Genomic DNA, 23,875 nt, shown 5'->3' on the forward strand with positions numbered 1-23,875 from the left:
AGTCTTTCACAGATGTAATAAGATCATTCTTATCCTTAAAAAACATATTTACGCATATCTCATCTCTCCAGATTATAGTAGCTTGTTCACATTTCAGAAGGTACACCGACAAAATTATGATGCTTTTCCCCGAAAACTTTATTAAAAAATGATGGTATTTCGGAAGTGTTGAAAAGAAATTATACGACTTGCTTCTGTAACGTTTCACGAGGTGGTTGACAAGATGATGTCACATCATCAAGATTTGCATGTGTATTCACATCTTCGTCGGCATTCACTTCTTTTCTTCTTCAGACTCGTTATGTGACATCTCCGATTAAGTATCACTCCTAAAAACATCCTCATCAGTGGCTAGATTTGTAAAACGAGCCCCATATCTAAGCCAACATTGTTTGGCTCACGATTATATCTTTTATGGATTCCAACTTGCTCTATCAACGTTTAGGTCTCAACCTAGTGTCGTATTTGGTCAACATGTAGCAGAATTTGGTTTAGATGGGTTAGGAGACGTTGCGACGCTAAGAGCGTCCAATGTCAGCTGTCAATAAAAACGGATGCCGCCTTTACCACTTACAGTGGATGCTACTACTATACTACATGGGCAACATCCACTAATGCTGGTGTTTTGAGTTTTTTCAAAAAATTTATACTAAAAAAACTCATGCATTACTCCTCCAACCCCCCTACATCCCACACTCACAAGCCTAGCATAGTGTGTATGATTTACTGGAGACAAAATCTGGAAGCTTATTTATTTTGCGGCATTTTTCAACTCCACTTTCCGCCAATCTAGTGCCAGCACAAATTAAATGAACATCATCATAATTCACGGTGCAGGACCAAAAACAGACCACAGTGTTTCTTCTCGTGAGTTGAATCAAGAATTTCCCATTCTCATACGCTCTTCTTCCTTATATCTCCACCACTCAACGTACAAAACTTGGGCTGTTTCTTTTTACTCCCCTTTAATCAATTTGCCTGTAAACTCGACCCCTCCGTTCCTCGTGTTCTTAATGGAGGGAAAAGCTATGAACTTTTCCAAATATACTGGCGGTTCTGCCTCTGATCTGTTTCAAATTTGAAGAGAGCATTGGAAATTTGGTTCTTGATGCTTTGATCATTTCATCAGGTACCATTTTGAGTTCTGTCTCTCTGTTTCTTTTTTCAGAATCAATATCTATTATCTTTGTGTGTCTACTACGTTTTTAGGTTAATTGGTAGTAATTTTTTAAATTCGGTTTTCTTGTTAGTTTCTTGCTTTTTTGTGCTTAAGTTTTTTTTTTATAGCAGTTGGTCTGCAAGTGCTCCAATTTATTGGTTTATCCATGTTACTGCTCCAGAGATGGAGCAACAAGAAATAATGAGCGATAGTGGTTTCTTTCTTCTCCTTTCCATCTCCGGTTATTTGATGGGCATTTGTTGTTTCGAAGGAAGAAAATAACTTAGTTGTGTTATTGGTTAATGCTGTTTTTTTTTTTCCTTCTTTTTTTTCCCTTAATATTTTGTTCACGAATTTTTTATATTTTTGCCTACTATTATCCTATTGTTGGTATGTTTTGGCTTTCGCTAGTTTTCTGTTAATTTCTCAAAGCTGATGATAGATGGTTAGTTCATTTTAATCAGCGGAGGACTGTTTTTTAAATTCCTGAGTTTTTTACATGGATACATATCAAATTTTTGGAGAAATTAAGAATGAGACCCAAGAAACTAGAGGAAATGGATGGGTGAGCTTCATGGTCAACAGCATATGTTTTCATGGAAGATTGTACAATATTTTAAGAAAATCTGGGAACAGAATGAATTATTTGAATTGGAGCTATGAATTTCAGTTTTAACTAAGTCGTGGGAAATTATTCAAATAGCCAGTTTCACGGCATTTAAAACCATTTCGAGATAACGGAATGAGGGTCAAATTTCTTAATGTGAATGCTTTGTGCAATACAGTATCTGCTTTTCTATTCTTGATTTATATTGAAGAAGTAAGTTTATTATCTGCTTCAATTGATATACAATTACTTTCATTCTCTGTTGTATTCATCTATGGCAAAATCATTAGAAAGTGAGAATGGAAGTGCAAAATATAGCTGTATAGCATTTCTTAATCAACTAATTTTAGCTCATAATTTCCTGGAAGTGTTAAACTTTAACCGATATTTTGTGCTGTAAAATGAATACAGCCTAGGAAGTTTGCCTTGTTGAGGGCTCCAACATTCAAGATGATTGAGGGATCCCCTGTAGTATTTTGGTTTAGCTTTCCAGACCCGGGCTTCTTCGTCACTTGAGCGCATGTCTGAGATTGATAGACGGTTTCTTTTGTTTCTACGACTAAATTTTGTTGGTATAGATGTCTCTAATCACAAATGTGTTGCCTGGGAGTTGTGAAATAGTAGAGTTAACCGAAAAAACACAATCCCGAAACTGAAAGAGTCGGTGGAAATAATAGAAAGTGGCATTCAGGAAAGGCTCGGAAGAAGTACTACTCTATAGAGGATGAAATTAATGAACTTTTTGATACGATTGATATTAGGCGAAGTTCTAGTCTAGATGTTGACTGGCTAGAGCGAAATGCTGGAGGTACTTTTAGTAAAAGAGCCATGAAAAGACCGATGAGAATCGGCCCTTCTCAAGTTTCTGGTGTCGGAACTTCAGAGTCTGGGAGCTTGAAACAAGCCTTGAGAGGATCATGCATCTCTCAAGCATCAGAAATGGCCGCAATGAGGAAACGAACGTCAAAACCGTCAGCATCACCTGGCGCTTCATATGCAGGAGCTATCCATAGGTTATACAGGGCTGCCTCCAGTGAATCTGATCAACCCCATGATGAAAGCAAAGAGTTATCCTTAATACCGGAAAGAATCTCGTTAAATATTTCAGAAAAACCTGAATTTGGACATTCATTCATTACAGGAATATCTGAGAGAAACACACAATTTTCTGTTTTGAATGAGACAGTTCCTATCTCTGAGGAGGGTTCAATCACGAGGAGTGCAAAGGACAAGGGAGAAAGGTTACAGTCTGTATTTCTATCGTCAAGTTTTACTTCAAAAAGCAAGTTTATCGAACATTCAAGCAGGGTTTTTGGTTTTAACAAGCAACGTCTAAGAAACAAGAACAATCTTGGTCCTAGTATCATAAGCAAATCAAAGATTGTATTGACAAGAGCTGATGAAAGATCGAGATCAAGGGAAAGAGGGGAGATATCTCAAAGCTCAAAAAGTAGCGTAGGGGAATACAGCAGTACGACTAGTAACAGCGACGAAAGTTATGTAAGTATGTCTAGTCGCAGTGGCTATAGGCCTCACATGTCGAAAGACTTGAGATGGAAAGCCTTACACTCTGTTCAGAAGCAGCACGGAAGCTTGGGTTTGAAACACTTCAAGCTGTTGAAGAGACTTGGAGGTGGAGATATTGGGACAGTTTATCTTTCTGAGCTGATTGGCACTACTTGCCTCTTTGCTGTGAAAGTAATGGATTATGATTTTTTGGCAAGCAGAAAGAAAGTTATGAGGGCTCAAACTGAAAAAGAGATACTAGAAATGCTGGATCACCCATTTCTCCCCACACTTTATGCGCACTTTACAACCAAGAAATTCTTGTTGTTGGTTATGGAGCACTGTCCGGGAGGTGATCTTCATGTGCACCGTCAAAAGCAGTCCACGAAGAGTTTTCCTGAGCAGGCAGTCAGGTAAAGATTCAAACAGTAGTTTCCCAATAGCCCTTTCAGACGTATAATTGGAGAAGTAAACTTCACCATAAACTTCAATGAGCATGCTAGAAAGTATAGGACCCGAAGTCCTCAGCTTTTGACTTTGTACTTTCTCACAAGAGCTTTTTCGTGTTTGCAAAGTTCAGAGGTTTATTAACAAGGCTTGTTAAGGAATAATAACTGGATTTGTGTTTCAACACTCTATGCAGGTTCTATGTTTCTGAAGTCCTTCTTGCACTGGAGTACCTTCATATGCTTGGCGTAGTGTACAGAGACTTGAAACCCGAAAACATATTGGTTAGAGAAGATGGGCATATCATGCTCTCAGATTTTGACTTGTCTTTTAGATGCACCGTAAATCCTGTGCTGCTCAACTCATCGTCGCCACTTTCGGAACCCCCAAAGAAAATGTCCAGTCCATGCTCTGGTTCTAGCTGCATCGACCATTTTTGCCTCCAACCATCATGGCAGCTATCTTGTTTTACACCAAGATTTTTACTCGCAGCCTCCAAAACACGAAAACTAAACCCTGACCAATTCATTCCATTGCCGCAACTTGTAGTCGAGCCCGACAAATGCTCGGTCCAACTCCTTTGTAGGAACACATGAATACCTGGCTCCAGAGATAATCAAGGGGGAAGGCCATGGGAGTGCAGTGGATTGGTGGACACTTGGGATTTTTCTATACGAGCTTTTATATGGCAAGACGCCCTTCAAAGGATCAAGCAACGAGGATACTATATCAAATGTGTCGTCCCAATGCCTCGAGTTTCCTGCTTATCCTATGGTGAGTTCTCGTGCTCGAGACTTGATCAGACAGTTATTACAGAAGGAACCAGAGAATAGACTGGGCTCGACAAAGGGTGCAGCAGAGATCAAGCAACACCCATTCTTTGAAGGTCTGAACTGGGCTTTGATTCGATGCGCAACGCCTCCTAAGTTCTTCGATTTGGGAAGCACCATCCCTGAGTTTAGAGCGGATGAAATAGAATTTGAGATGTTTTAGCAAATTTTAATGTGGAAGTATTACAGCTAGGAATTTCCATTTTAACTCAAGTTTCTTCTTACAGTTACAGTTTGTTACTGATATATAGAATATGGTGCAAATGTATTTCAAAGAATATGCTACCCGTGGAAAATAAAATAACTGTTATTATCCAAAGTTGTGGTGAATCACACCTAAAATCTCTCAAAATCTTGGTTCATCTTCCAGCGCAAGTCACAACCGAAAACCGATATCAAGGAATGATGAATATGGCATTCAAACAAATTTGAAATGATTATTATGAAATTTATTTTCCTGAAATTTCAAGTCAAACGCGAGTTAAAAAGGGGGAAAAAGAAATGCACTCGTAAAAACTAAAAATATTTTTGGACAAATTTACAAAACTAGAGGCCTTCGATTTTCAATCTCTCGTGAAATTATATGCGTATGAAAAAATAAAACAAGATTCTCCCTTGATGGGACAAGAACACACCACCACCATTACAAATTCATTATTCCTCTAGCACAGGGGAAAAACATCTTCAATGAAATCCTTATGCACAGCTACTATTTTAATACCAAATACCTCGAAGTTACCAATTTGTCACTACTTTCCTAATCTCTCCCTCAAATCTTCGCCATTGCTCCGATATTCAGCCGACCCTTCACACACACACACAGGAAAATCAAGAATACCCGAAAGAATCAAAGCTTCATCAATGGCTGCCACACCATCTACGGCCTCGAGTGATCGTTCACAAACCCCTAAGCCATTCTCAGTTCTATTTGTTTGCCTCGGTAACATTTGTAGAAGCCCAGCTGCTGAGGGTGTTTTCAGACATCTTGTCAAGCAGAAGAATCTCGATTCTATATTCTATATTGATTCTGCGGGGACCATCAATTATCATGAGGTTTATATTTCGTCGCTGTTTTTGTTTGTTTTGCGTGTCAGAGATGTCTGAAAGTTGAATCAGTGGATTGATTGAAAAGGGTTCTTGTTAGGACTGACCACATTTAGCATAATTTTTTTTCATACCTGTATTGAATCTGCGGATTCTTGGAATGCTAATGATGCTGTGTGTGTTGTGGCGCTTCTTTGAAAATGAAGGGTAATCCAGCAGATTCAAGAATGAGGGCAGCTTCTAAAAGGCGTGGAATTGAAATAACTTCTATCTCGAGGCCGATTAGGCCGTCTGATTTCAGGGAGTTCGATCTTATTATTGCTATGGATAGGCAAAACAGAGGTATATTTATCCGTAGAACCTTTTTACTCAATTATGAGTGTGCTTTTATTTCTGAGTTTCTTGCTTTATGATTCTGTTGGTGTTCAATATCTTTCAATAATATTTAGTATTTGTTTAATGCTTCAATCGATCTTGTTGGATGAAGAGGATATACTAGAGGCATTTGAGAGGTGGAGGCACAGAGAAGCATTTCCCGTTGATGCGGATAAGAAGGTTGGTTAGTGGACATCGCTCCAAATTTAGTTTATTTTTTTATTTTTTTTTAATCTTGAACTATGCATGAAATAATTATCATGGAATAAACTGTTAGGTGAAGTTTGCCAACTAATTTGAAAAGTTTGTTAAAGTGTGACACAATTGTCAATTGTTGCAGCGTGAAGTGTGAATTCCTCCACAAAAGTTGGTTGCACATTCAATTGTTTCTAAGAACTTGCATCTATTTACCATTTCAAGATATCCCAACGAAAGAGCAAAAGTTTTTTTTGGCTGAGTGTAGAGGTTCTCTTTGGTGAGTTAGATAAAATATATTATTGGTTATTCTCTGGGTTGAGATAGATCGAGTTTTCTGTATATATTTGTAGTTTAATATTTTTTTCAATAAAGATTTGAGGTAGCTCCGTGGATATAGCTTATAGTGGGTAAACAAATTGTTTTAATTCCGCGTTTTTTTGGGCACTATATTATGATCATGATCCTCATTGCTTCGGCATAATCCACAACAACGGCTATCAGAGACTTGTTGTAAAATATCTTAGAATTTTGAGTATGTTATGTGGTCACAGCTTTGTCTTATCTTCCATGTTAGAGAAGATTTTTTGAGAATTTTTTGCTAAGGCTAGAGAAGTGATGACCAAATATCATAGTTATTTAGGACACAAGGCGCACTAAAGCGCTAGGGTGCCTTGGGGCCTGAGGCACATGGTGCAAGACGAAGCGTCTGCTTTATCGAAAGAAAGCGCATTTGACTCAAATTTTAAAATTCAACATATATAAAGTAATTTATACTATTTAAATTAAATATTTTTCACAAAGATAATAAATAACATAAATAAAAATCCATTAAAAGATAATATAACATAAATCATAATTAGAAAAAAAGCTTCAGTTTAGTAAGTCATAAGTGCATCGTAGTATATTAAGGGAAAAAATTTCAAAAATCTAAATCGTCAAATTCATCTTCATCCTCCTCGAAAGATGTCTGCACGAAATTCAAGTGATTTCAAGTTGTTCAAATTCATATTTTGCAGCACGTTCAATGGCAAAAGACGCTGAACCGATTTTTAAATTATCTTTTGAATAATGAATCCAATCATCCGGGAAGCAATGGAAGTTGATATTTGTGGCTAGCATTATCATTTTGTATGAAGCACAATATGTTGATGGAGCTAGAAAATCAAGAATCGAGAATATATTAAAGTTTTAAACGAACAAAATTTTGTAATTTGGATAAAGTAGAAGTAGTAGCACCACGCCTAGGCAGAGGCGCACACCTGTTTAAAGTGTTGCACCTGGGTAATAACCCAGGCACACACATTTTATGACTATGCCGGAGATGATGGTTCGGAACTTGGTATCAACAAGTTCGACGGAACATATTTTTCATTCTTCCGTTACTTAGAGATTATCTATACAGCAGCAAGTAGTTGCATCAACCTCTATCTGGAAAGAAGCCGGAAAAGATGGAAGATGATGACGGGGAGCTCCTTGACTGATAGATGTTAGATGTGATGTGATTGACCCTAACGAAGAACGCGACACATAACATGGCGGATACACAAACCACAGAACAAATGATGTCCATTTTATTGGACATGTACGAGAAGCAATCGGCAAACAACAAAATACATCTAATGAAAAATTGTTCAACTTGAAAACAGGAGAAGGTGTTTCGGGCTAAAAACATCAATGAGTTCAATACGATTGTTTCTCAGGCCTCAGCTAAGATCGGTTGAAATTAATTTGATTTTGAGATTCGTGCACTTATTCTTTTCTCGTCTTTACCCAATGTTTGGGAATCTATACGGGCAACAGTTAGCGACTCTATTGGAAAAAGAAAACTATAATTCCATGATATCAGAGATCAAATTCTTGCGGAAGAAATTCGCAGGATGAATTCTGGTGAAGGAACATCATCGAGATCTTCTCTGAATTTCGAAAACAAAGGCAGGGGCAGAAGTGGCAAAAAGAGTGTTAACCGATGGCGTGCTAGAGATCCAAGTTCAGAAATGTAAAAGACAAAAACACATTTGAAAAGAATCCGAAGTGGTGGAGTTGTGGTGAGACCGGTCACTTGAAAAAGAAGTGCAAATCAACAAAAAACAATGCAAATGTTTTTACTGATGAGGTATATGATGTTCTACTACTATCCATAGAAAGCCCAGTTGATTCTCGGGTTATGGACTCGGGATCTTCGTTTCATATCATTGGTAGTCGTGATGTTTTCGACAGTTACATTGCTAGTGATTGCGGAAAAGTTTTCTTGGCAGATGGAAAACCTTTTGAAATAATTGGTATGAGTGATGTCCGTATGAAGATGTCAAATAGATTTGTCTGGAAAATCAACAAAGTCGGGCATGTAATTAAAATTGACATGTAATCTGATCTGAGTGGGACAACTTGATAACCAATGCCATAATGTGACCTTTGGTGATGATTCCTGGAAAGTGAACAAAAGAGCCATGATTGTCGCTCGAGGAAAGAATTGTAACATTTTATATGACTACCAATTGTAGAGATACATTAACAGTTGTGGATGTTGGATTTAATTCAAGTCTACGACATTGTAAACTTGGGCATATGAGTGAGAAGAGAATTAAGATGTCGGTGTCAAATGATAAACAACTGGAATTAAAGATCATTGAACACAAGCTATGTGAAAGCTGTATTTTCGGAAAGGAGAAAAATGTGAGCTTTTCTAAAGGCGACAGAGAACCGAAAGCAGGAAAATTGGAGATGGTTCATACTGATGTATGGGAACCATCTCTTGTGACATCTCTTGGAGGCTCCAGATATTATGTTACATTTATTGATGATTCGAGCAAGAAAGTTTGGGTTTAATTTATGAAAAATAAATATGATGTTTATGAGACCTTTAAAAGGTGGAAAACCATGGTTGAGAATGAGACAAACTTGAAGATGAAGTGCTTACGGTTTGATAACGGTGGTGAATATGAAGATGATGAGTTCAAGAAATATTGTGAACAGAACGGGATCAAAATGGAAAAAACTATTCTTGGTACACCTCAACTGAATTGTATAGCTGAAAAGATGAATAAAACCCTGAATGAACGCGCTAGGAGCGTGAGATTGCACTCTGGATTACCGAAATCATTCTGGGCTGATGATGTTAACATTGTAACATATATGATAAACAGATGACTTTCGGTATCGCTTGAATGCAGAATACCCGAAGAGGTTAGGAGTGGCAAAAAAGTAAACCTTTCTTTCTTGAAAGTGTTTGAATGTTTATCTTATATTCATAATGATTCAGCTAGCAGAGCAAAACTTGATCTGAAATCAAAGAAGTGTTTCTGTATTGGTTATGGAGATAATGAGTTTGGTTATCGTTTTCGGGATGACCAAAATCGGAAGATCATTCGGAGCAAAGATGTAATCTTCAATAAACAAGTCGTGTACAAGGAAAAGTTAAGCATTGGAGTTGGATATTAATGTTCTGAAGTCAAGAAGACTGGTGAATTATCATTGACAAATATTCATGTGAATGAATCGAAAAGCAGTAAACAGTCTGATTGGATGACAGTGAATCCATTTCATCTTGCATGGCTAACTTCCACTTGGTTGAATTATCATTTTGCATTGCCACTTCATAATAATCCAGTTCACCTTTGTCTGTCACAAAATATAGTGAAGTGCAAGGGGTTATCTTTCAGGTGGTGTAATTGTTCTCGAAGATCTCTTGATTTCAATCACCGGGAGTTGACACAATTTCTGCAAGAAAAAAACATTACATAAAAAGTGGGGGTACCGGTTAAAAGAAGAACATAATGGTAGCAAGCAGTACAAAAGAAGACTTGTTATAAAAAGTTTTTGACAAAAGGAAGACATTGATTATACTAAGATTTTCTCTCAAGTGGTTAGGTTAACCACTATCAGGACCATTACTTGGATTAGTGGCAAAAAGAGACTTACATCTAGAGCAGTTAAAGGTAAAGACGATGTTTCTTCATGGTGACCTAGATGAAATTTATATGAAGTAGTCACAGAGATTTGAAGTACTAGGAAAAGATAAAATGATGTGCAAACTTCAAAAAAGCTTGTACGATCTCAAACAAGCTCCAAGACAGTGAAACTAGAAGTTTGATGGTTTCTGAGGTGTCAGGCTTATGATTGTTGTTATGTGAAGAAGTTTGATGGTTCTTATATCATTCTGCTATTATATGTAGTTGATATTTTGATAACAGAAGCTTGTTTGGAAGAAATTGATAAACTCAAGAAAGAGTCATCAAAAGAATTTGGTATGAAGGATTTGGTTGATGCAAATCAAATCCTTGGAATTTGGATCTAAAGAAATCGGGTGAATGAAATCTTGAATTTATCTCAAGAAGAGTGTGAAAAATGTGGTTAGCAGATTTAATATGGATCAAGTTAAACCCGTGAGTATTCATTTGGCTAGTCATTTTAAACTAACCAAAGCACATTTACCATCAACGGAGCAAGCTTATATGAACAAGGTTCCTTATGCTTCTACTGTCGGAAGCCTCATGTATACAATGGTGTGCACAAGACCAGAAATAGCACATGCAGTGGGAGTTGTGAGCAGATTTATGAGCGATACAGGAAAACAACACTGGGAAGCAGTTAAATTGATTCTTGAATATTTGAAAGGTAATGCTAGTTTATCTTTAGGCTTTAAGAGGTCATATTGGGGCTTACAAGGTTTTGTTGATGTCGACATGAGTGACCTGGATAGCAGAAGTTGCACTTTCAACTCCTGAGGCTGAGTACGTTGTAGTTAAAGAAGCTAGCAAGGAGATGAAATGGTTGAGACCATTTCTAGATGAACTGGGTCAGAAGCTTGAGAATAGCACATTATATTGTGATAGTCAGAGTCTTATTCATTTAGCAAAAATCCTGTTTGTCATGATAAGACAAAGCATATACAGATTCTGTACCATTTTATTATATCAATGCTGGAAGATGGAATCTCGATGCTTGAAAAGATTTTTGGTAGTAAGAATCCAACCGATATGTACAAAAAGGCTGTGACCATTGACAAACTGTCAACTTCAGTTTGACTGCAAGTATAAAAGAGGAGATATGAACTATTGCATTGATGGTGTAAAGACATGATTGAAAACAAGTCTTCAAGTGAGAGAAATGTTAGATGAAATGGGTCAACTGGTTTGAAAACTTTGTAGAAGTGTGACACAATTGTCAATTGTTGCAGCGTATAGTGTGAATTCCTCAGCAAAAGTAGGTCATGCATTCAATTGTTTATAAAAACTCCCATCTATGCGTTCTTTGACCATTTCAAGATATCCCAATGAAGCTTTTCAGCATCGTAAAATAGAGAGCAAAGAAAAAGTTTTTTTCCTTGAGTGTAGAGGTTTTCTTGTGTGAGGTTGGAATTGTGAGAGATCGAGTGTTTTGTATACACTTGTAATATTTTTTCTTATAAAGATTTGCAGTAGTTCCGTGGATGTAGTCTATATTGGGTGAACTTAACAAATCTTTGCGTTCTTGTTGATTGTTTTAATTCCGCATTTTTTTGGTACTATATTATCATCATAATTGTGAGTGCTTTGGCGTAATCCACAACATAAAGCTCACCTTTGGTGCTTGTAATCAAACATGCCTATGGATACTACAGGTTGAGTTGATGTGTTCCTATTGCAAGAGGCACGATGAAACCGAAGTTCCCGACCCCTATTATGGAGGGCAGCAAGGTTTTGAGAAGGTAATGTTATATAACACTCCTCTTTGGGAATGATATGTGATATCAAAAACTAGATTGCAGTTCAAAATTTGTACACTCTGATATAGAGTTCCTCAACCTAATTTTATCGTACATGTGCTCCTGCATTTGTGGTCCCTTCTTGTGAATCGAGACTTAGTTGAGCACTAACCATTACAAGCCAAGGTTGTGTTTGAGCCAGAACAAGGGCTGGTTTCTGTTTTGGTCAAACTTGATTTAACAGATTCGATTGTAGGACTATATTTCTCAGATACTATAGATGTTCCAATACTGGGATTATATTTATTAATCTACAGTCTGCTAATGAACCGTGACCGTGAAGCTATTATGGATCTCATTGAATATTGGAAAACATATCTCTTATTGTCTAACGCCAGAGAACATTTTGAGTTATCAAGTAGTTGTCATCTGTTGACACGAGTTTAAACACTCTAGCAACAGCGATATGACTGTTTAGCTGATTCAACCGAATGAGTTACATGTAATGATATTGTGAATTCACTTTATTTTTCTCCTTGGAAATATTCTACACATCTGTGGCAGGTTCTGGATTTACTTGAAGATGCTTGTGAGTCGCTACTAGATAAAATTGTGGCCAAGGGTCGTCAAGTTTGAGCTTCTTAGCTTTTACCCAAGATGCTGTACATTGTAGATCTTTAGTCCTTATTATCAACTGCTTGATTCGAAACGTTCATGCAAACTGCATTGTTTGAGCGAACAAAGTAGAGGACTCTACATCCCCAACACCTTGATTTCTTTGTGCACTTTGTTCACTGAAAATTTTATTGCATCTGTTCGGTCCTAAGATTCTAAAAATATAATTTTTTATTATGTTTCCATTTGTTAAATTATCTGAAGGGATGCCAAAGGCTACTATATAATAGAAACTCGAGAGAGCTACAAATGCATCTGAACTCAGACCTTTATCCTGGAAAATAATTCTGATATCATACAGCTCGCAAAAGTCAACAAGTATGTGGCCACCTCTCTGGTGTGCCACGATCTAAGTCGACTGTTTGAATGGTATCCTAAAATTTGCTTCTTTCCCCTATGAAATCTGGCACAACAAAAATATAGCCAGCATAGGAGAGCGGTGGACTGACAAATTATAGTGGTATTCAGACAATGAAATTCTGGCTTGTTCACGAAACAAATTATAACGGTATTTAGATAATGAAATTCTGGAATGTTCCTTTTCGTGGTCGGTTTCTCCTTGGAGTGGCTAGTGCGCAGGAAAAGGCATTCAAAAGTGCTGTGTCCGCGACGTTAACCAAGATATTTGCTGCAGTTGGGTTGGCAATAAGGAGTTTTGCTACTAGATATCCTGCAATGGACCAAGTTTGAAAGAGGTGTGCCTGTTTCCCGATGAATCTTGCTCCTTGGGTGTCGTAGTATTCGGGCCATTTGTCTCTTGCTAATCTTTTTTCGGCAATCTTGATTGCATTTTCAGCGATCTCTGGTCTCTCCATTTTTATGCATGCCACAGTTAGCTGAAAGAGCACATATATGAATCAATAAAAATTACAAAATCTAATAAATCAAATAATTGTTGGAACAAAAGCCTGATCACGGAATAATCTATGGTTTTATGCTTTCCTCGTTGAAAAGCGAGTATGACATGAAACTAAAAAATGTCACCGCTCGTGATTTTTCATATTTGTCGTCCTCTGGGAAAAAAATGAAACTTGGAACTCTTTTCAGGCCACCAGTATTAACACTACTCCTAAGTGGAGTAAACTGAAAGCAGACCTCAAAATGGCAGAGATTAAAGCAATAGTACGATACAATCCTTTTTTTTTTGCAACTCAAATCCATCATACGTATAAGTTCTATAAAACCATATATTCTACCACAAAACTGCTTGGTTAACACAACAATTCAAACAAGTGATACTAGCCAAAATAAGAAGAGAAACAAATAACTAACCTGCCAAAGCAAAGTTGGCCAGGAACCTCCGTTATGGTAAGACCAAGGACTGCAAGGAAAGCAACAACATGTGTTATTAACCTGTTCACGAAATCTGATTAACAATACAAGACGAGTCCATTAAAGTAGAACTGTACGTGTTCTTTGGATCGCTGCCTGTAATTATTCGCCATTCCTTGCCCTCTAATGCTGGGTAACAAAGTTTCATTGGCATGTCTGCTACCAGATCAGACCATTTTGCTTCAATAAGATCCAAAATCGCATGAGACTGTTCGGTTGTAGCAAGACCGCATACTATAGCCCATAAGTTTCCTAGTGAAAATAAACGGAAGTCCATGTGTGCCGGCTGCAGGTTTCCAATAAGATAGCCCCCTTTTTTGGGCATCCATTCTACAAGCCAGGGAGGAATCTGATCTGGGTAGATATTGAACTTATTAACTGCATCAAATGAGTACTCTTCTACCTTGTATCGATATATTTCATTCAGTTTCTTCAAATCAATCCAATAGTATTCTCGGATGTGAATGGATAATGCCACTAGACGATTGTTAAGCGCCTGCACAAGATTAGCTGAAACCTCCTCCGGAACAAGCATCTCACGAGCACAGAGTAGAGCTGAATAGAATAATGACTGCAACAAAAGGCAGCATATCAGCACATATGTGTGACACACCTGTGCAATAAATATTCTTTGGCCACTTGTTCTTGTGACTCCTTTTCATGTGTTAAATGCGTATCATTGAGCCTGGAGGACATCTCTTGCTTACGGTAATTTTTACGCTTGCTAATAATTCCCAGGTTTTCACCAGTAAATGTCACTGGTCATCCCATCGAACATAAGCATGCACAACACTTTGATATTCCATAATTTGTATAAATATACCCACACCTTGTAAATAGAAAATAGAGGGAAAGGTATAAAATGAGATCAAAGCCAACCGGTGTTCAGGATATTTTAATTCAAATGCCGCATAAAAATACGTAGTTATGTTATTCTCAAAGGCCATCATTCAATTGCTATTGCACGGAAGGTGTCATGATGTTCTGAGAGAATTTAATGGCATTTCAAACATATGTTCCACGTAGACAAACGTTTACTCAGCCATTAGAATATTGAAACACAAAAAAGGCTTCCAAGAATTGTGACGACCTAGCTTTCACACTTAGATCACAAGGCTCCACTGGACATTATGAAATTCGAATACTATATAGAAAGACAAATATTGGGCAACCTGCCACCAGTAGAAATTTTGTCTCAGTTTCAATCCTGAGAGCAGTATGGACTGTATGGTTTAGAGATAGTAGGATTGAAGTAGGACAAAATATATCTTTCTTTGTCCAGTTTGATAGTGTCTCACGTTATCAATCTTGGGTTCTTCAGTTTCGTAGGGAGGTGAGAGATGAGGAACTTGATCAGTTGTCAGAGTTACTAGGAGTCCTAGATTCGGTTAGGATAGTTGAAAGGGTAGATGATTTTATTCAATGGAGTGGGGATTCTTCGGGTATTTTCTCGGTCAGATCATTCTATGAGTTTTTTTTTCCCAAACAATCTTTATCCTCCTTTCCAAAGTTTCCAGGCCATTTGGAAAGTTCCGGTTCCAAGCAAGATCCAGATTTTTTCTTGGACAGTTATTCTGGGTAAGCTACCTACCTCGGAGATAATTCAAAAAAGATGTCCGGAAGTGCTTTGTCTCCAAACTGGTGTGTGCTGTGCAAAAATGAATTAGAGACTCAGGATCATATGCTTATCCATTGTCCATTTTCGATATCATTGTGGGAGCGAGCGTTGCAAGAACTACAGTTGGTTTGGGTTATACCTAAGTCGACCAATTATTTATTCAGCATGGATTTGGGATGCCTTACAGGTAATAGAGGAAGAATATTTTGGCAAGTAGTTGTCCATTGCATCCGTTGGACGGTTTGGTTGGAAAGAAACAGAAAAAAATTTGAAGATATTGAAGCAAATTCAGAGATGTGCTGGGACAATATAAAGACTACCATTGCGATGTGGATCGGAACTCATAAAGATTTCGAGAATGTTGCAGTTTTTGATTTGATGAGACAGTGGGATCATGTGTATCACTAATTTATTTTCAATATTGGTTACAAACTTAACTAAGTGAACTTCTAGTCCACTTAAGTAACCTCTTATGTATTCACTTTATCATTAATAAAATATCGTTTCCCATAAAAAAAAAATAGAAGGAACGTCTGAGACAAAACACCTGAATTTCAAGGGGGTGACCATGGACACCCATGCGACGATCGATCATGCATGACCCATCTGTTACCAACAAAGTTGGAAACATATCAAAACCATCTGCCAAACAAAGTTTTAAAATCATTCTGATTCCAGTCTGCACATCAATCCGTTCCTGGACTGAAAGGTCTCCTGAACATTTTCCATATGCTCGTAATAATATGATCCACCACAAACCTGTGAAACCAAGTCTTAAGCTTCTATATGTCCAGATAGTCAAAACGACAAGCCTGCCAAAAATGACAAAACTAACCAGAATCAACTGGTGCCACCCGACCAATTGCTGCCTCACCAAAGTCAGGATCTAAGATCTCTTCAGTTGCAGATTCATCACCATCAAGTGGTACAGTACGCACCTTGAAGCTTGCTGGCATCAATCCTTGCCCAGGACTATGGCAATCCATGGTTTTCTCCCAGCTCTGAGTCAAACAAAAGAAATCATCCAGTAGAATCAACAGCTATCGCCCCAAGCAGCATTTTCATTCAGTAAATAGCCCTAGTTGTGCAAAAGACTCGGGGATGTATTGGTGTCAGGTGCAGAATACCAAACGTGATTTTACTCAAACAGGAAAGGAAAAAAATAGAAACGTTTAAAAACTCAAATATCACTTGGTGGATCCACACAATTATGAGGAAGTCCTAACATCTAGAAGTAGAGGCATAGGACAACGAAGCCATGCACAACTACAAACTAATCATAATAGTTTCAAATGTAGCGACAGAAGAACAGACAAACAAATGACACACAAGCAAAGATACTGGTGCAAATATTTTAGAGAAGATCAGAAACAATCTTAATTTTGCTTTTCAAGCATAGAAATAGTTGATATTGCAGTCACCAAAGTTAACCAACTTGAGAAACAGGAAACTTTTCATCCAATTAAGATAGTGATATTACCTGAAGCTGAAGAGTGTGCAGAATAAAGTTCCGAACAATTTCATACTCTCCTTTTAATAGGAAAGCAATCCCAGAAGGTATAAAATCACGCATAAACACTTGATCATAGTTGAGAGTGTTTGCGACGCATGGATCATTAGCAGCAATGGTTCCAATGGGGTTGCCACAATAATATACCATTGATTCTCGCAACAACTTCCAAGCTTCGTCCTCTAAAGATTCTGCAACTCCTGTAATTGTCGTCTTATTATTTTCTGTAGCATATGCCGATCCATTGTTGGACGAAAGGCCTTCCTTTTCAGAAACCAAATGCTCTGTTGCCTCATAACTTTGATTTTCAATCATCAATATTTTACTTCCATCTTTCGAAAATGTCTCTCTAACACTCTCGGCCCTAATGCAATTGCATTTGAAAGATTTTGACCAGTTACCTGGTTCCTGCCCTCTTACATGTTCTACACCTTTCATCACACGGTTTCCTTCATGATATCGAGTTACCCCACGGCCCTTCCGCAATATGGTTCTATAATCTCCTTTTTTTGCACTTTTGAGACTATATTTAAAGGGGAGCGATGAAGTAAAATTTAAATTTGGGTAAATCTGACATGGCACTGCCCATGATAGAACTTGTAGGGATGTGTCTGAAGCAGCCATCAGAACGGGAACTTCAAAATTTGGTATTTGCGTTGATTAGACTAGTCTGGCTTTCCTAAACAAAGCAACATTCAACTCCATAAGCATAATAATTAAAACATACATTTCTAACTGTATAGAAACACATGAATTTCTAAACAAACCCAGCCTCTTCATATACCAGGCTGAAGTGGACAACATTAACATGAAGTAAAAACAAAATAAACTAAAAGAGAATATAAGAAGATAGCAGAGACTCAGCAGACAGTTTTCAACTTCTCATTCTACGTGCCCGTCTTTGTCGTTCCCTCTCCAGTCTGCTCTAAATGATCGCGATCAAACAAAACAATTAACTAAGAAACAATGTCCATACTAACAATCGCAGCATGTTTACCAAAAATATTCCTCTCCTTATTTTCACGAAAAATTATTCCCCCATATAAACGAAAGAACACCGAGAAGAGGAAACGAAATTCAACGAACCAAAAACGAAAACAAAATCCAGAACCGTGTACGATTAAAGAGATTCTTTCATCACAACTATGCACTAAATAAATATAATATCAAACAAGCCCAGTAAACAAATAGTACTCACTTTCTTACTAGACTTATGAGGGTAATTACGGAAATAATTTAGAGAATCGGAGGAAAATCATGCACAGCGACGGCAGGTGTGGTACGGAGGAAGCCAACTCTTGGCGGAACGAAAGATACAGGTTGGGTTTCACCGAGTTTGCGTGATACACACGACTTTCGGTGCACGTGGACCTTCCGAATTCATTAAAATAACATGCAATTGATACACCTATAGCAAATGGCAATACATTTAGGCTTGTTTTCTGTGGAGTGGATATATATCAAACAAAGAATATTACGTTTTCCTTTTTAAAAATTATTATTATTTATTAGAAATGAAATTTTAAAAATGTATATAAAATATATTATTGCTTTTAAAAATATCGATAAATATATGATTGAAGATTTTTTTAAAATGACTATTTTTTTATTAAAAAAATCATTAATATAATTATATAAATAAAATTTCACCGAATTAATTAGGATAAAAGCCTCAACTTTAGTTACTAATTGTCTTGTATGAAAATCAAAAACTTGTGTGAGACGATCTCACAGATCATATTTATGAGACAAATATCTTATTTGGGTCACCCATGAAAAAAAATTATTTTTTATGCTAAGAATATTATTTTTATTGTGAATATGGATAAGATTGACCCGTCTCACGGATCAACGGTATCATATGAGACTCACTCTGCATGAAAAAATAGACATGGATCCTTAGAGCCACTGGATTGGATGGTAATGCGGGTTATCAATTGCCAAGGATAGAGTCGAGGATTGGAGATAGAATTTATATAGGGCTATTCTGTAGTGCTTCCAAACCAGGATCACTGAACCAACAATTCTGTAAATGTTATAGGCACTTTTTTCAAAAGCAAAATCTACCAGGAATAATAAAGTGGCGTCATTAACGAGGAAGGAAATGTATCAGCTACTGTTAATACTTCTGAAATTCAGAAATTATTGACAATGAACAAGCAAATACTTCAAAAACACAAAAAACCATTTTCGAAATGGATTTTTCCATGAACAGAAGACATTATTATATCCTCATTCCTTCTTCCCGATTCCATGGGACATATTATAGATCCCTCTTCCCTGCACGACGTTGTCGCTAAAAATTAGTGCTTACGTCAAAGAAATGGATAGAAATATACAAATCGTATGAAGAAAAGAAAATAACTCACAATGAGAAATAAAGAGGTGCCAGCCAAAGCCAGAGGAATGGCAACTGAGGTGATCTTATCAACTGGTCCTTTCAAATAAGTATGCTTGTGAATACTTTGAAAATACTTTTGCTTCTCGATGAGCTTCTCTCGGGGCCTAAAGGGCGTTTCTGACATCCTGCATCATTTGAACGCTATTTAACTAAAAAATGTCAACAACCTTGCACGATTCTTCTTCCCTCCAGATCCTCGAATCTCTCTCACACAACAAATGGGGAGAGGATAAGAGTGTGGTCGTGGCAGGTAGACAATAGATATGCAGAAATTTTGAAAGAGTGAAATCATCATTTTATTTAACAAAAAATTAAAAATTTTGGGGAAATATTATGGGAAATAGTGGGGTTGAGAAGGAAACAGATCTCGTGTATCTCAAAAGTACACTAAGGTTGCGGCTTTTTTATACTATGGCAAAGTGAGGGATTTGAGATAGTCCCCTCTTCTTCTGAGGGAAGAAAATTGGAACATTTTGCGCATGTACATAAATCCACACTGCAACTAGCCAAAATAAAATCAGAAAATAACAACCTTATAGTTTTACCTAACTAACCGGATACCTTCTCAAATATATCAATCTTGGTATAAAAAATTCTAGACAGAAAAAATTACAATCAAGCTCGATTTTCCTTGACGCAAAACTTGGCTTGGCATAGTGAGCTCTTTTACACGATTATTTTAACATCAAATAATGTATATATTTTCGGAGCAGAAAAAGTTAAAAAAAAATTGACAACAAATTTCAGCCAAGAAGTTAGACTCGCTACTTTGTGTCTCCCTTGCGGAGTAACATAGGGCAGTTTTCTAGATATTTGAATCCAGACATGCACAAAAATGCACAATATGATTGAGATGCATACATGGCTCTACGACATCATATATTGGTCAAAGGAATGGAGATTTGGGTGTTCAATAAGTTACTATGTGTTGTAACTGTGGTAGATATATCAAAATTAATTACTCATGAGATTTAGCATCCAAAAAATAATGCATAAAAAAAACTCTCATTCACTTAAACTAATAAATAATCATCTGAAACAGAAGAATTTATTTAATGAAAGTTCGTTGATGCCACCGTGCCCTTACAAATGCACGACTATACAAGCAGTCGAACCATTAAAAAAAAGCCAACCAGTTTTAGGCAGAGGTTACGCAATACAAGTTCCAGTTTATTACCAAAAAGCACGAGTACACTGAAAGGAAAGGGGATGGAGAGAGGCACACTGATGAAGCAGGAGGGCTATGGTAACGCTCCCCCCGAAGAAAATATCAGGATTTTGATTAACTATTTAAAATATGCAAATTTTGAGACTCGACTTTTTTATATTTTGATAAATATTATATAAATGTTTAGTCTCCCCTGATTAAATTTCTTAGGTCTCCACTCACATGGTACCAAGCTCCACTGAAAAAATTGAAAGAACAACACTTAAGTGACAGGAACAGTCAAGTGATGTCATGCACCATGCACTTGCTTGTAGAGGATCTCATCTTGGGATGCTTCTGGAAGATAGGAGAGATGAGCTCTGTTACATTGTTATAACAGATTGGGAACTTTTCCCACTTTTATTCATTTACTTTTATTCTTATCAATTGTATATAAATACGTTTGTATTGATTCATTTGTGGATATAGAGAATACATCATCTTTCCCACAACACGTTTCTTCAGTATTGTTATCTTCTTTATTTCCTAACTGGAACAAGTGAAAGAAAATTAAAAATATATGAAGTCTCCAAAATACTGTGAAGATAAAATATATTAACAAATGTAGAACGCAAATTAACATGAAAAGCGCAGGCTGGAAAAGTCTCAGGCAATCAAATAAAAAAAATTCAGGGAAAAGAATGATAAGCTAATTGTACAACTTCCAATACACATTTATATGCACATGAGGTCAATAAGGAACTCCAAAGAAAGGGAAGAATCCAAAAATTTGCGATCCAGACGAGTGGATCCAACCAAAAAATAATACAAATTTCAAGCCAAAACCACCGATAATCATATCCCATTATCAAATCCAGATTAATTGACCAACAAAGCTCTTCACTAGCAAAATAATCATGTATGCAAAAAAAGCTGCAATAAATAGAAGATAAATAAAGATTAAGAAAGAAATTTATACCTGATTGCGAGAATTGAAAACCCAAGAGTAGGCGAAAAAGTGCGAAGCGAGAGAACAAACAGAGGGAGGATCAAGGATGAGCCAAATGTGGGAGCGAAGGGCAGAGCACTTGAGAATATTAACATGGGCCGACATTTGGGGTAACATTCTGAAATTGGGTCAACATGTAAAACTTTGAGCCCATTACCCTTGTTATTAAGCCCATATCTTTTGATGATATTTTGTTTATATAGTAAGCATGCACTTGAGATTTAGACATGCCATGAAAATTATTCCAAACTTAGGTTATGTTTCGACAAGTACTTATAAAATATTTTTTTAAAAGTGTTTTTTTTTATTATAAAAGATTTTAATTTTTTTAAAAAAAACAAATATATGTTTCGACAACTATTTTGTAAAAATGTATTTACAGTTAAAAAATAATATGTTTTAATTTTTATCATCGTTTTCATTTCTAAAAACATCAAAAAACGTATCTCAATTGTTCTTTAAAAATTATAATTAGAAAACTCTTTTTTAAAACTATTTTTCAAAACAATTTACAAAAGTTTATCTAAAAAAATACTTCAAGTTTTTTTAACTTATAAAACACTAAAAACATTTTTAAATATATGTTCGTTCAAACGAAGCCTTAAATTTTAGAAAACTGCTCGTAAAATGCAACCTTTATTTTTTTTTTTTTCAATTTACAATTATTTATTTTCTACAAAACTTATCCTGTAAAAAAGGAAAATTGGTCCAAAAATGGACAAAATATTTGTCTTCAGCTAATTATGTAAAAATGGACAAAATATTTTTAGGCCAAAAAAGTTGACTATATAAATTTATTTGGTAACCCATTTGTAGAAATAGTTGGATAATGATTTTATTTGATTTAGGTCATGATTGATACATTGGAATGGAGTAAAATAGGAAAGAATCAACCATGGAATAAAATAAGAATGGGAATGCAATTATTGTTTTATTTCATTCCAATTATTGGTATCGGAAAAAATTGAAAATGAATGCAATAAAATTATTTTTAATAATTAAATATTTTTTAACTAAAATTCAAATAATTGCTACTCAAGAAAATATTTTTATTTTATCATTATTATAAAAATTAACTTTATTATACAACTAATTTTACTATAAATTTTTTTATTTTATTTATTAATAATAACTATTAATCTTTAAAATATAATAATAATAAAGTTAAAATAATTATTAATATTTGTTATTACCATAACTATTAACTTATTGTCTTATTTTAATTATATTAGCATTATTATTAAATAATCATGTTATTAATAAATTATAATATTAATTATTAATATTAAGACTGATAATATTATTCTTTTTATGATTATATTATGATTATTATTTTAGGTTTTTTATTTTTATAATAATAATTATTATTATTTTATAATATATTACTTTTTGAAAAATTACATTTTTGTTATGTAGTTTCCACTTTTCATTTTTGATCATGTTAAAAATAAATTTGTATTTTTAGTTTCGTAAATTGCATGTTTTTTTTCATTTTTTGTCATGTTAACGACGTGATTGCATTTTTCGTCCTGTAACTTGCATTTTTTTTTTGACTTGCTAAAGATGAATTTGCATTTTTAGTCATTTAACTTAAATATTTTTTTTTTGCCTTTTTATTGGAGTATATCAGGGATGCTGACATGAAATTTTGGAAGGAAACTTTTATATTTGTTGTGATTTTTTTAGAATATTATTTAAAAAAAACACGATAGACTTTGGTAAAAAAAATTCAAAAATAAAAAGACATGCAAGTTGCAAAACTAAAAATGCTAATTCACCTTTAACAGGAGGAACAAAACATTCAATTTACTGGACTAAATATGCAAATATACAGTTAACATGACCAAAAATGAAAAAAAAAACATATAAGTTAATAGACTAAAATGCAAATATATTTTTTTACAAGATCACAACTAGAAAATTTCACGTTACATGACAAAATATGTAATTATCAATTTATTATTATAATTGTTATAAAAATAAATGCACCTCAAATAATAATAATAATAATAATAATAATAATAATAATAATAATAATAATTACCATTATTATTAAAATTAATTAACAAACGGAAATATTTTGTACAATATAAAAATGGAGATGTCATCTAAAGTGGATGAAATTATTATTATAATGTATGAAATATATAACAGAATTTCTAATAGTATTACCATGGATATGAGAGTAACAATTTTCATTCTAATTAAGGATGACATATGAGTCGAGTTTAGGGAAGATTTCATATCTTATATCCTCATCCTCATCCTCATTTATTATATTCATCTTCATCTTCATCCTCATTTACTGGGTATTCAATTTCATCATCATCCTCA

General features: G+C 35.5%; 3 protein-coding genes and 1 pseudogene across 5 annotated transcripts; 2 read left to right on the forward strand and 2 right to left on the reverse strand.

Moving 5' to 3' along the window:
* The first annotated feature begins 689 nt into the window (after positions 1 to 689).
* On the forward strand, positions 690 to 4,859 carry LOC140810150 (serine/threonine-protein kinase D6PK-like; annotated as a pseudogene).
* A 267-nt stretch (positions 4,860 to 5,126) lies between these two features.
* LOC140810152 (uncharacterized) lies at positions 5,127 to 12,698 on the forward strand. Of its 2 annotated transcripts, XM_073167995.1 has the most exons (5): positions 5,129 to 5,602; positions 5,800 to 5,935; positions 6,081 to 6,148; positions 11,766 to 11,852; positions 12,414 to 12,698. In XM_073167995.1, the coding sequence occupies exons 1-5, from the start codon at positions 5,237 to 5,239 to the stop codon at positions 12,483 to 12,485; spliced, it is 729 nt and encodes a 242-aa protein (XP_073024096.1). In that variant the 5' UTR covers positions 5,129 to 5,236; the 3' UTR covers positions 12,486 to 12,698. The 2 variants fall into 2 exon arrangements, with proteins under 2 accessions (XP_073024098.1, XP_073024096.1); XM_073167997.1 differs by lacking the exon at positions 11,766 to 11,852 and having other exon boundaries at positions 5,127 to 5,602.
* A 76-nt stretch (positions 12,699 to 12,774) lies between these two features.
* LOC140810151 (neutral/alkaline invertase 3, chloroplastic-like) lies at positions 12,775 to 18,401 on the reverse strand. The gene is made up of 7 exons (XM_073167994.1): positions 18,183 to 18,401; positions 16,955 to 17,663; positions 16,310 to 16,475; positions 16,022 to 16,233; positions 13,934 to 14,427; positions 13,797 to 13,845; positions 12,775 to 13,360 (listed from the first exon to the last, which is right to left on the reverse strand). The coding sequence occupies exons 2-7, from the start codon at positions 17,606 to 17,608 to the stop codon at positions 13,037 to 13,039; spliced, it is 1,899 nt and encodes a 632-aa protein (XP_073024095.1). The 5' UTR covers positions 17,609 to 17,663; positions 18,183 to 18,401; the 3' UTR covers positions 12,775 to 13,036.
* Positions 18,402 to 19,008: 607 nt separating this feature from the next.
* On the reverse strand, positions 19,009 to 21,639 carry LOC140810153 (uncharacterized). 2 transcript variants are annotated; one of them, XM_073167999.1, is made up of 3 exons: positions 21,512 to 21,639; positions 19,374 to 19,510; positions 19,009 to 19,264 (listed from the first exon to the last, which is right to left on the reverse strand). In XM_073167999.1, the coding sequence occupies exons 1-3, from the start codon at positions 21,634 to 21,636 to the stop codon at positions 19,248 to 19,250; spliced, it is 279 nt and encodes a 92-aa protein (XP_073024100.1). In that variant the 5' UTR covers positions 21,637 to 21,639; the 3' UTR covers positions 19,009 to 19,247. The 2 variants fall into 2 exon arrangements, with proteins under 2 accessions (XP_073024100.1, XP_073024099.1); XM_073167998.1 differs by having other exon boundaries at positions 19,354 to 19,510.
* Positions 21,640 to 23,875: the final 2,236 nt, after the last annotated feature.

This window comes from Primulina eburnea, chromosome 13 (assembly GCF_022965805.1).
Source record: "Primulina eburnea isolate SZY01 chromosome 13, ASM2296580v1, whole genome shotgun sequence".
Taxonomy (NCBI): Eukaryota; Viridiplantae; Streptophyta; class Magnoliopsida; order Lamiales; family Gesneriaceae; genus Primulina; species Primulina eburnea.

Bases quoted from the DNA above. Each gene is read 5' to 3' on its own strand.
- LOC140810153 (XM_073167998.1), bottom strand. From the start codon at position 21,636: ATGTTAATATTCTCAAGTGCTCTGCCCTTCGCTCCCACATTTGGCTCA. The intron at 19,511-21,511 runs GTATAAATTTCT...CAAATGATGCAG, and splicing joins TTTTCAATTCTCGCAATCAG to GATGTCAGAAACGCCCTTTA. The intron at 19,265-19,353 runs GTGAGTTATTTT...AACGTCGTGCAG, and splicing joins GCACCTCTTTATTTCTCATT to GGAAGAGGGATCTATAATAT.
- LOC140810151 (XM_073167994.1), bottom strand. From the start codon at position 17,608: ATGGCTGCTTCAGACACATCCCTACAAGTTCTATCATGGGCAGTGCCA. The intron at 14,428-16,021 runs GTGTTTTGTCTC...CTTTTGTTGCAG, and splicing joins GTCACCCCCTTGAAATTCAG to TCATTATTCTATTCAGCTCT. The intron at 13,361-13,796 runs GTTAGTTATTTG...GTGCTCTTTCAG, and splicing joins GGCCAACTTTGCTTTGGCAG to CTAACTGTGGCATGCATAAA.
- LOC140810152 (XM_073167995.1), top strand. From the start codon at position 5,237: ATGAAATCCTTATGCACAGCTACTATTTTAATACCAAATACCTCGAAG. The intron at 5,603-5,799 runs GTTTATATTTCG...TTGAAAATGAAG, and splicing joins GGACCATCAATTATCATGAG to GGTAATCCAGCAGATTCAAG. The intron at 6,149-11,765 runs GTTGGTTAGTGG...TGGATACTACAG, and splicing joins CCGTTGATGCGGATAAGAAG to GTTGAGTTGATGTGTTCCTA.